Here is a 12964-nt window from a genome sequence, read left to right as displayed (position 1 = left end):
TGTCCCATCACTTACAGTAAGCGAGCGGGAAGTCTTTGAAAAATGAACACTAAAATACTAATAAAAAACACATTTTGTCTGATGTTGGACTTTAACCCCTTTGGCGCTGACCTAACGCAAATATGCGGCCTCTTGGTGGGAGGGCTTTGAGTTGAGCGACCGCATATTTGTGTACTTTAGTGTCAATAGAGCATGCACCCTGAGCGCTCCCATCCCAGTAAGACCCCTTTCGCACTAAGGCAGTTTTCAGGCGTTTTAGGGCTAGAAAAAGCGTGAAAAATTGCCTCACCATTCATTACAATGGGTGCTTTCACACTCGGGGCGGAGCGCTTGCGGGACCTTCGCAAAAGTCCTGCAAGCAGCATCTTTGGGGAGATATCGTGCTTTCAAAATTCCCCTGCCCATTGCAATGAATGGGAAGTGCTTCTGAAGTGCCTGAAAAGCGTTTCGGAAGCGCCACAACACAAAAGTTTTTAACCTCTTTATTTGGGTTAAAAGCACCCTGCTAGCGGCCAAAAAGTGGCACTTATATGGCGCTAAAGCGCTGCTAAAATGAGCGGCGCTTTAACGCTAAGTTTTCCATAGACACTCCTAAACCTTGTGGACGGCCTTCCCAGAAGAGTTGAAGCTGTTATAGATGCAAAGGGCGGGGCCAACCCAATATTGAACCCTACGGACTAAGACTGGGGTGCCATTAAAGTTTATGTGCGTGTAAAGGCAGGCGTCCCAATACTTTTGGTAATATAGTGTAATTATTGCGAGGTCGCTGTATTTGCTGGCCATGGAGTCTATGGAAAAGGCGCTGAATATTTTGGTAAAACTTTGATAAAAGGGCCGACGTGTGAATTATTATTAGTGGAACCTCGAATTTCGAGTAATGCGGTTAACGAGCGTTTCGGGCATTGTATTCTTAAATATCCTCACTCTGTTTGCAAGTGTTGTCTTGCAAAATGAGCTGGATTCAAGCCACAGCGGTGTGCAGTACCGCGTTTGGCCTGAGGTGGGGGGGCACAGAAGCCGAATAGCGCAGTTCGCAAATACTCGGAAAGACTTGCCGTGCCGAGGTCAGCCGAACTGTCCTCGGGCCTTTCCGCGTGTTCCCGAGGCTCTCCGGCGCCCCCCCACACCTCTGGCCGCATGCGGTATTGCATGCCATAGAAGTCAATGCGGAAAAAAATATTTTTATTGACTTTGATGGGGGAACTCGCTTTAATATGCGAGTACTTTGGATTATGAGCATTCTCCTGGAACGGATTATACTTGTAATCCAAGGATCCACTTTATTATACAGGATTTATAAAGCGCCTTTACACGACGCTTTACCATATAAATTTAGTTTACGCCGCGCTTTACAATGTAGTTTACGCCGCGCTTTACAATGTAGTTTAGGCCGCGCTTTACAATGTAGTTTACGCCGCGCTTTACAATGTAGTTTACGCCGCGCTTTACAATGTAGTTTACGCCGCACTTTACAATGTAGTTTACGCCGCGCTTTACAATGTAGTTTAGGCCGCGCTTTACAATGTAGTTTAGGCCGCGCTTTACAATGTAGTTTAGGCCGCGCTTTACAATGTAGTTTACGCCGCGCTTTACAATGTAGTTTACGCCGCGCTTTACAATGTAGTTTAGGCCGCGCTTTACAATGTAGTTTAGGCCGCGCTTTACAATTTACAGTTTCTTACATGTTTTGTTTTTTGTCACCCCTGCTACAGACCTACGAGGACCAGCACAGCAGTGAGGAGGAAGAGGAGGACGATGATGATGAAGAGAGCGAGGATGGAGAAGAAGATGACATCACCAGTGCCGAATCAGAAAGCAGCGAGGAAGAGGAGGGAGAACAAGAGGAAGACCAGCAGAATGTTAACCGGCAGCAGCAACTGGAGTGGGACGACTCCACTCTGACCTATTGATCTCCGCTGCCGTCATTTGCGCCCAGTCACCACAGCACACGCCCCCCTCTCTTCCCGCAGGCGCACCGTGTACAAAGTCATTCCAGACACATCCCACCTGCCTCACGGAACAACCATACTTCCTCTCTTCCGCCTGCTGAGTGGCTGGGGTTCATCATTTTTCTCAGTGTTCCAATCCATTCTGCGATTACCGTGCCCTCTCCTCGGAGGGGCGCGGCTCTCTCTGGACTACAGGTTTCATTCCTTTTTATTTGTTTTCCGGAAAAAAAAAAAGCAAACATTTCGGTTTACTGACGAGGGGCACAGGGACTCCACAAAGCCTGGTGATCTTATTTTTTTTAATGTTTTTCCTCCACCCAAAGTACTGCATGGTCCAATATTGGCAACATCCTCTGATACCGAAAAAAAAAAGAACCCCTTTAACTGTCCGAGGTGCCAGTCTCCGCCTTTGGCCTTCACTGCTTGGCAGCTTTGCCGGTGGCTCCGCTGATGGTGAAAGGGGGCTTGTAGAAGACTAACTTTTTAATATTTTTTTTTGTAAATATGTTGAAATCAATGTAATTATGTCCATGTTGGTGGTGTAAAAGGGGTTTGGAGTCATAAAATGCAGGTTGGCACTTGTGACAGCCTGGCACAGCCTCAGTGAGGTGATTTTTTTTTTTTTTTTGTTTCCCAAAGCTGGCAGAGGTCTGCAGGAGACTGAGGCAGCTTCTTTTACTTCTCACTGCCGAATGATTCTCCTTTGTTCTGTCGGCTCGGTACGAATGACTGCCTAGCTAGAAAGTACAGAGCTGCAATGACTCCTGATAACCACAAGATGTCAGTCTGCTGACTTCCAAGGGCAACACACTGTGCCCCATATATATGTACAGCACATCAGACCTCAGACTGCAGCCAAGATCGATTTGTCCCTTTTGCTTTTATTAATGTCACTTTTCTGCAGAGCAGTTAAGATATAGACGTATGGGTACTTCCAGGCCCCCCCAGTGGGGGCGTTTTATTATTCTGTCGTCAGTGGTCGGGAAGGCATTGGCAAACGATTGCGAGGTTTAGTCGCCCACGTTTGTTCTGGCTCGCTTAGCTGGGCGATAATACTGTTTACATGAAAGTTTTCTTTTTTTTATTATAAACGCACGGGTTCGTTCCATAAAACGGCGCACACTGCCCCACAACAACAAGCCTGTTTCACGGCTCAGATCCAGAATAAGTGGCTTTCTATTTGTTTGCTGCGGCGGGGGGGTAACTATGCGCCTTTTTTGTTTTGATAGGCCCGTGCGTGCTTTAAAAAAGAGCAGGCAAGGAAAATGAGGTGAGCGTTTGAGCTGGGCTGTCCCGGAGGTAGCGGTATAAACCGTTTATGGTTTTCTGGCGACTGGGTAGGTGCCCGGCGCGGCAGGGAATGTAGTAAGTGCTTAGTAACTGTTAATCACTGTATTTCGGGGTTGTGGGTAAAGCCCATTGGCTTTCCAGCCGTTGTAGGATCACCGATCCCCCCCCAGCGATCCCTTGCAAGGCGGCGCTGGAGTTTGTATACGCACAGCAGCTGGAGAGCCATGCGTTTCCCATCTCTCTGGAAGAATCCCTTCCTTTTGTGGAAGGATCTTTAGGTATTAAATATTGACCTACTGGTAAATCATCTCTAAGTTATGAGGGCCACCGAACCAAACCTCAAGAGTTGTTTATCACAAAGCCGATCTCTCATTGGAAACCGAATGAAGATCTGACGGTTTCCTCCCCCCGGCAACCAGGATCTCTTGCTCTGCCAGGTTGCTCGGGGGCAACAAGAAGAGAGTTCAGTCATACGACCGTTTTGTACAAACGTCAGAATTGTATTATGTCTTTGAGAAGCGTTCAAAGTGACTTCCCTTCCATCTGATTGGAGGAGTACAGGTATGAAAGTTACGGATTACACAGCTGATATAGAACACTAACAGGCTTTATTAGTACACTAAAGTATCAATGTGCTGACACACACACACAATCACCAATAGGATATTGTTATCAGAAGTTTGATTACTAAAAAGCAAAGCCCAATGGGTTGGTGATGAGTTTCTGAACACCGCTGTCCTTCGAGATATACAGTGGGTATGGAAAAGAATCTCCCCTTTAAAATAATCGCATTATGAAAAATGAAGACAAGACAGTTTTTGTTTTATCCAGCTGTGCTTAGTGCAACTTATAACATCCAAGTGAAAAACACCAACATGTCAAAAACAAAACATAGTCATTGAGTTGGAAAAAGGATCACCCCCTTTGTGTCAGTCTTTTTTTCTTCCATTCATGGACGGACACAGCAGCCTTTGACTGTAGGGTTATATCCTCTTCCTTCCAGGAGAGTTAGGCCTACAGTCAAAAGCTGCTGTGTCCATCCATGAACTCGGAGAAATGGATTTTATGGTGAGTACAAAAATCCTATTTTGTTGAACCAAAATACTGACACAAAGGGGGGTGAGAAGTGGTTTAAGCGGAAGTTACACTTTTGGGTGGAACTCCCCCTTAAACCCCTTTTGGCGCTGACCTAATGCAAATATGCGGCCTCTTGGTGGGAGGGCTTTGAGTTGAGCGACCGCATATTTGTGTACATTAGTGTCAATAGAGCATGCACCCTGAGCGCTCCCAGTAAGACCCCTTTCACACTGAGGCAGTTTTAGCTCTAGAAATAGCGCCTGTAAAGGGCCTAAAAACTGCCTCTCATGTCTCCCTAGTGTGAAAGCCCACGGGACGGTGCGCTTTCAGGACGGGAAAAGAAGTCCTGCAAGCAGTATCTTTGGGGCGGTGTATACAACGCTGCTACACCGCCCCTGCTCATTGGAATAAATGGGCAGCGCTTACGAAGTGCCGAAACGCGGGCAGTTTTAAACTCTTTCTTTGGCTGCTAGCAGGGGTTAAAGCACCCCGTTAGCGGCTGGAAAGCAGCCTTACCGCTTACCGCCACCCCAGTGTGAAAGGGGCCCTAATCGCAGCCTTTAGTCTGTTGGGATTTGTCTCTACTAACTTTGCATTTGCATGCTCTTCTTTGCAAAACAAGTTCAGTTAAAAGCTTGTGGAACAACAGGTGCCAGCCGACCTGCAGCAGTAAAGGTAAGGCACAGATCCGCTCCGCAGCTGATCTGTGACACCTTTGGCAGCAGCGGGATCCATTGGCTCCCGCCGCTGTCAGTTGCAGCCAGTGGGGCAGGGCTGAGTCACCGCTCTGTGTGTGAATGGAAACACAGAGCCGCGGGTCAGAAGTGTGCCTGCTTGGGATCCCCCAAAGCAAGCTGCTTACCGTTGGTGCACCCAGCAGGAGGGGGGAGCCTGAGAAGAGGAGGATCTGGGCTGCTCTGTGCAAAATAACCGCGCAGAGCAGGCAAGTATAACATGTTGTTATTAAAAACACAAGGCTTTACTATGGCTTTAATTTTGGGCTCTGAGAAGGCCATGCAAGGACATTTACCGCTGTATGATCATTGTTGCGGTGTGCTTTCCGTCATTGCCATATTGGAAGGTAAACCTTCTTCCCATTGACATCTTTCTGGGAGGGGGCAGCATTTTCCTCAAGAATTTGACAGTATTTTGCCCCATCCATTTTTCTTCTATCCTGACAAGTGCTCCAGTCCCTGCTGCAGAGAAACACCCCCATAACAGGATATTACCCCCCCCAATAACAGGATATTACCCCCCCCCCCCACCAATAACAGGATATTGCCCCCTCCATGCTTTACTGTAGGAATGGTGGTATTTCCCTGGTGAGTTTTCCGCCAGACATATCGTTTGGTGTTAAAGCGGTGTTTCACCCTAAAAAACAAGTTTCTAGCATGCCATTCAGCATACTAGCGCGAGCTACAGTATGCCTTTATATATTTTTTTGGCGCCGTACTCACAGTTTAATCGCGTAGTAAAGTTTCAGACTCCCCGCGGGGAATGGGCGTTCCTATGCAGAGGGAACGTGATTGACGGGCGTCTATGGCGCGTCACACTTCCCGAAAATAGCCGGAGTAGGTCTCGGCTCTTCACGGCGCTATGCGGTGCCTGCGCACAGACTAGGAGCTGACAGCGCAGGCGCCGTGAAGAGCCAAGTCCTATTTCGGCTATTTTCGGGAAGCATGATGCGCCATAGCCGGCCATCAATCACGTTCCCTCTGCATAGGAACGCCCAGTCTGAAACTTTACTACGCGATTAAACTGTGAGTACGGCGCCCCAAAAAAATATAAAGGCATACTGTAGCTCGCGCTAGTATGCTGAATGGCATGCTAGAAAAAAAAAAAATTTAGGGAGAACCCCCGCTTTAAGTACCGTAAATACAGCTGGATAAAACAAGTAATGTGTCTGTCTTTATTTCAGGCTGCAAAGCAACAAAATGTGATTATTTTACAGGGGGGTGATATTCTTCTATACCTACTGTGTGTGTATATATAGATTTATGATCTATAAATGTCATTGTTGCCGTTTGGGTATGAATTATTGATGTGTACATATTTGAATGCTGCTAGCTCTCTCTCTCTTTTATTCTTTTATAAACAACTTGTCTTGTCTTTGGTTCTGTGGCCTGATGAAGGTTAGTTTGGGTATAAATGGAGGTTTTTAGGTGAAAGGACTTGATGCGTTTGAACTGTCCGAAATGAAACTGGTAAAGTTTGTTTTGTGCTTGGTAAGTTGAAGGTGTCCTTTGTTGGAAAGGTGAGGAATTGAAAGGGGGGGGGGTAAATTCTCTGCTCAGCGGAGGCAGCTTTTTAGTTCAGTAAGATACCAGCGACATCGCCTGCACACAAATATTCGATCAATCTTAAAAAAATAAATAAAAAATCTGCCTCCGCTGCGTAAACTTAAATTTTTTTGTTTTTAAGCAGGATTTTAAGATGTCAATCACTACAATTGGTTGTGCAATGACCACACGTAACCAGCAGGGGTCAGCATTGTACAGGCTTTCCGAGTCTCCATCTTGCACAGAGTGTCAGGAGGGCTGCAGACTTGACTGGCTGTTTTTCTGTTTCGTTTACCATAAGTGTAAATTCTTAGATTTTTACGTAAGATAAAACAAAGGGGGGGGGGGGGGGTGGAAATTGTTTTAATGACTTCTGTGATAACGTGATACACATAACTGCTAGCTCTTGAATAATCGGAGGAGATTTGATCTTCTGACCTCCAGTCGTCCTGTGTTTTTTGTTGTGTAGATCTGTACATCCATTTTAATCTCACCGTAGCTGCTGTACGTAGACTTTAAAAATGTATGAAAAAAAAAAATTACCAAAAAAAAATAAAAAACGGCGACCTGTAACACGACTGCTAAGGCATTCTAAACTTTTTGATGCTGTATGTAGCCGCGCATTGGATGTAACTTTCAGATTTGTATATTGGTGATAGGTCAGTTTGAACAGTCTATAAGCTACAATAAATTTCTGGATCTAAGTTCCCAATGATCTCTTGCTTCTTCATTGCAGCGTGTGAGTATTGTTTTTGGTTCAGGATGTATATTCCGGGGGGGGGGGGGGGCTGTTTATGAAAACAATTGCAAGTCCTCTATTTCCAACTGTCCCCATGGTGATGGGTGACAACTCCCCTTAAAGCGGAGGTTCACCCTAAAAAACATCTATATACCATTACATCCAGCATACTTCCGACATGTACAGTATGCTGTTTTTTTTGCCGTACTTATTTTCCCCCCAGCTTCCGGGTTCTGATTCCCGCGGGACTGGGCGTTCCTATTCAGAGGTTAGATGATTGACGTCTGGTGAAAAACTTCCCCTGACGCATAAGGCGCGTCACCAGTTTTCCGTAACTAGCCGACCTGCGAGACGGCTCTATATGGCTCTATGTGGCGACTGCGCCCGCCGTGTAGAGCTGACTGCGCAGGCGCCATATAGAGCCGACTCGCAGGTCGGCTAGTTATGGAAAACTGGTGATGCGCCTTATGCGCCAGGGGAAGTTTTTCACTAGACGTCCATCATCTAACCTCTGAATAGGAACGCCCAGTCCCGCAGGAACCTAGAACCCGGAAGACGGAAGAAAAAAATAACAATAAAACGGCAAAAAAAAATGGCATACTGTAGATGTCGGAAGTATGCTGGATGTAATGGTATATAATTGTTTTAGGGTGAACCTCCACTTTAAGGCTGACTGCTGAGCTTTGTCATATGAAAAATAAAAGCGCCCGCCGCTCACACTTCATCTTCCTGTTGTAAATCACTGGACAAAAATGTGTTTCTATGGAGCAGCCCATAACGAAGTGTTGAGGAGTACTGCAGCTTGCCTTATATTTTATTAAAGAGAAATATGGGTTTACTTTTTTGGGGTTTATCCTTTTGCTTTATTCTTTACAGCCCTCTGAGACGTTCTCCTTTTCTGTTAAAATCAAAGTAAATATCTGGGGAGGGGGGGACTACAGTCTTCTCCGGATTCTCATGCCAACAATCCACCCCTTTTTTCTTTCTCCTCTGTGTAATGTCAGCTCTGGGCTCTCCCCCACTCAGATCAATTCTCTTACAGACACCCTTTATCTGCACACTGTGTAGCTGTATGATATGCTGCACAGCCATTTTTTTCTGGGAACTTCTCAGGTCAGGAATGCAGCATAACAGGCAACTACACAGTGTGCAAATAGTGGATGGATATGAGCTGTGTGCAGGAAGGAGAGAGGAGCTGTGCTGCCTGTTCCCACACTGTGTACAGTACAAAGATGGGGAGGGTTGTACCCATCGAGCTCCTTCTAGCATCTCTGTACTGCACACAGTGTTGGCACAGGCCGTTCCTCTCCCCACATAGCACACATCACAGATCCATCCTCTGATCTGCACACTGTGTAGCTGTATGATATGCTGCACAGCCATTTTTCTCAGGTCAGAAATGCAGCATAGCAGGCAACTCAGGGCCGATCCGCCCTATAGGCTCACTATGCTATGAATCAGATGAGCAGAAGTTCCACTCTAGGGGGGGGGTGGAACTTTGCTTTAAATTAATCCCCAATAATCTAAAAAGGGGGGGGGGGGTTGGAGAGAAACACAACAACTGGTAGAAAACATTCCTCTTGTGTATATACTTTAAGAAGATCTCAGTTAGTTCTTAGGATAGTCCACTTGGAGATATTGTGGCTATAAAGTTTTATTATCTTGGTCATGAAGATGTTTCCACACAAACAGAGCACTGAAAGATTCCGCTCTTCAGAATTTCTGAAGAAACTAAATTGAAATATTTTGGCAATTTATTATATGAAAAGGAGGAAAGTGAAAATGTGAGTCTCTAAATACAGACAATACCAATAGGGCACAACACAAAATGCCAGACAAATGGTGTATATTATTTTTAATCCGGTTTAGGCCCCTTTCAGACGTCCGCTCCGTAAGTCGGTTAACGGACTTGTAATGAATCCCTATGGGGACGCGTCCGTTAGCATCCGCGTCAGTCGGGTTCCGCTTTTCCGAACGGAAGAAACCCTATTTTTCTTCCGTTCGGCGGAGCGGAACTGATGCAGACGGACAGACGGTCCGTCTGCATCAGGTTCCCCATAGGGGACAGCGGAGCAGAGACAGGGCGGTCCCTGCACTGTGTGCGGGGACCATCCTATCCGCCGACAGCTGAGCGGGGATCCCCGCTGAGCCGACGGAGACACACGGAGCGGACCCGGAAACGGTCCGCTCCGTGTGAAAGAGCCCTTGGGCTTGATTTCCAATGGGCTCCTTGCCTCATTGACAGATGGTTCAATTTCTTTGGAAATTCTTCTGTTCGCTTGGGGAATTAACATAAAATACTGTGATGATTAGAAACACTAGCAACATAAAAAAAAAAATTATATATAAAAAAAAAAAAAAAAAACCCATACAAAAGAGTCCAATATTCCCACTTAAGTGCCAAAAGGATTGAAGGCTTACCAGAATTTGGGGCTACACAATTAGTGCAGCAATCACGCTCTGATAATGCCACTTGTGTGGGAGGATGATGGCTGCTCTCTTTACCCTTTAGAACTCCAGATAGACCAGAAAAAAACATTAAAATAAATTATGAACAAAAAGATTAAAAAAAAAAAAAAAAAGTGAAGAGGGAAACGTCCACTGGTTTTCAGGACAAGGATTTCCTCTCATATTCTCTCACTTCACAGGGTAGAGCTCCATTCATATGCCCCAAAGGCCATAAACAAAAGCTATGCCTCAGTGTAGTATTTATTAAAAAGGACGTACAATAATCAGGTAAAATTGCATACAAATATTAGATTGTGCCGCTACTTACATATAACAGCGGCTCGGAAATTAAGGAGAGATTCCTCATACTCCACAGAGTGACATCAAAGTGTGTTTGCTGCACTTAATTGTGTCACCACAAAGGTAAGGACGTCTTTATTTAACCAACGTTTATAATCATCAAAGCGCTGCCTATTTTGTTTATTGCTTTGGAGGATTGAATATATTGCATTTTTTTTTTTTTTTTTGCTAGCAGCTATCATTTCATTTTATTTTTCTGTTTAGCGCTCGCTTATTTTTTTTGTTTTGTCATTGTTTGGGGAATTCCTTGTGAACAAAATAGCAATATTTTGGATGTAACTTTTCATATCCTAATATATGAGAACGACCCTGAGAGATTGTATATTAACAGTGTGACCTTCTTTATCTTTGATGCCATGTTCACACCTGTGCCCTTAATTAAAGCAAAGTTCTGCTGAAATATATATTTTTTTTTTAAAGTCAGCAGTTACAAATACTGCAGCTGCTGACTTTTAAAATAAGGACACTTACCTGTCCTGGGCGCCCACGATGCCGGCACCCAAAGCCGATCTGTCCCGTGGGTGGAGGCGCAGTGATCTTCGGTAAGGGATTCAGGAAGTGCAGCTTAAATTTCCCAGTTCCCTACTAGGGATGCTCAAGTCACGCTGCGCAATCCCACTGGTCTCCGCTGTCTTATGGGACATGTGTGTCTCCCAGAAGACAGCGGGGGGGGGGGGGGCAGAGAAGGGGCCAGACGTGGCATAGATACCGGCATATACTGCAGCTATCTATGCCCACAAGTGGGAGCAAATACCTAGATTATACAGGTATCTGCCTCCCCCCCTCGGAAAGGTGCCAAATGTGACACCGGGGGTGGGGGGTGTTGGGAACTCCAAAAAGCAGAAGTTCCATTTTTGGGAGGAATTGCGCTTTAATGGCAGCCTTGTAATTTGAATGGGCTGTTGCAGCTGTGGGACATACAGGATCCCAGCGACTTTTAAAATACAGCCACAGGAAAATTGCATGGTGCTTTTGTACCATGAGAATTCCCCTTCCTAAAAACGCACTGCATCTTCATACGGGTGGGGAATGCCAATAAAAGGAGAAGTATGGCCAAAGCCTTTTTACCCCCCACTGTACTTTTATGGATTGCAGGCGTTCAGTTGATTCTGCACACCTGTGACCTGCTTTCAGCTGACAGTGGGTTTAAAGTCCGATGTCACTCAGCCAGTCCAGGCTCTGGGGAGATCCTGACCTATGGCCCAGAAGCCCGAGTGGTGGTTAACATGCTGCTTTCACCCCCACTGGAGCAGCAGAGAGCTGGTAACCGACAGTCACCTCTCGCTGAGGGCCCACAAGTAGCCCTTGGCTTCCAGGGGCCCGCCAGCAGGGGACAGATGCCGTATCCACCTTTTTAACATAACCACCTATTTTTCTTTTAGGAAAAAGCATGCATCTGCAAAATCACACAAAAGAGCTGCACAGTTTGGTCGCTGGAACAGGTGCAATTTACACACCATCCTGCAATCACCTGCACAAGTGTGAATTTAGCCTAAAAGGAGAATCACACCTTTTGTATATAAAAATAAATATTGCCAGTTTGCAAAAAGGAAAATTTGAGCCGGCAAAGCATTGTGCCTTCAAATCACTGGATCATGTGCGCAGTTCTCTGGCTACTTCAGGCTCTACACATACGTGCGTCCGCCCTCCTTGCTGGAGAACAAGTCCCTCTGCCACGTGCTTGCCCCCTCCCTTGGACTACAGGAGAGTCAGGACGCTCTCTACATTGCAGATAGAGAAAGGAGCTGTGTGTTAGTGGGCGTCCTGACTCTCCTGTATTCCAGGGGAGGGGGTTGAGCATGACCCTCCACACCAGGGAGAAAGCCTCGCATTACTGTGTGGAGTTACAGACAGAAGAACAGGAAGTGAGGATTTCTCAGAAGAAATAAGGACATGTAAAAGCAAAATGGAAGGATGAGGTAAGTGAAGGAGGACTGCACTAAGGTAAAGGAAGCTATTTAGGGGGGGACTGTACTTGTACAACCCTTTTAAGTCCTCAAAGTGACTGAATTCAAATTAGAGATAAACATTAATTCAATTTAGCCCTGGTTCACATTGGTGCGACTTGACGTGCCAAATTAGCAGCAATGGCAACATCAAATCGGTGTGACGCTGCACAGATTCCCAAAAGTAGTTTCTGTGCTACTTTTGACGATTTCGGTGTGCGATTTCCATCGAGATCTGTACAGATGTCTCTGAAATCGTGCAAGTTCAGCTAAACTCGATCAATTTCATTCCTCCTATCAGTGTGAACCAGGGCTAAAAAAAAAAATAAAAAAAAAAAAAAATAAAAAAAAACAGACAGCAAGGACAAGTTCACACTGGCATTAAAAACAGGTGTTTGAGAGGTGTTAAAAACGCAAATGCAAATGATACAATGGACAGCACACTGGGCTGTTAACACTATTAAAACATTAAACGTTAGATCGCTTTATAAATTGAAGCCCTCATGTCGAGGGAGGTGTTTGAAGCCTTCCAATGCAAGTCTATGGTAACGGTTCACAAACGCTCTGGCAGGCAGTTGGGGGGCATGCCATTAAGATTTGTGTATTTCCTTTAATGGAATATGCGTTTGTGGAGCGGTTTTAAGACGCACCTAAGCACTTCAAAACTGCACATAGAGCATTTGGGGAGCATTTTTAACCCGTCATTAAGGCTTGTACAAGGGTCTAACGCCCAAATTAAAGCTATAGGAGCGTTCATTAAAGCGGAGATCTGCCGAATATTTTTTTTCCAAGTCAGCAGCTACAAATACTGCAACTGCTGGCTTTTAAAATAAAGACACTTACCTCTCCAGGGTGCCTGTGATGTCGGCACCCGAG

General features: G+C 45.6%; 1 protein-coding gene across 4 annotated transcripts in view; it reads left to right on the top strand.

The window, feature by feature from the left end:
- The window catches only part of CLSTN1 (calsyntenin 1), a 112900-nt gene extending 109099 nt beyond the window's left edge, over nt 1-3801 (top strand). For all 4 annotated transcript variants that reach the window (XM_040326403.1, XM_040326401.1, XM_040326402.1 and 1 more), the window contains one exon: nt 1713-3801. In XM_040326403.1, the coding sequence (XP_040182337.1) occupies nt 1713-1910 (198 nt within the window). In that variant the 3' untranslated portion in view covers nt 1911-3801. The remainder of the gene's footprint in view (nt 1-1712) is intronic.
- The last annotated feature ends 9163 nt before the right edge of the window (nt 3802-12964 follow it).

This window comes from Rana temporaria, chromosome 10, assembly GCF_905171775.1.
Source record: "Rana temporaria chromosome 10, aRanTem1.1, whole genome shotgun sequence".
Taxonomy (NCBI): domain Eukaryota; kingdom Metazoa; phylum Chordata; class Amphibia; order Anura; family Ranidae; genus Rana; species Rana temporaria.
Note: the sequence above shows the minus strand (reverse complement) of the source record. Positions and strands in the feature narration are given on the sequence as shown.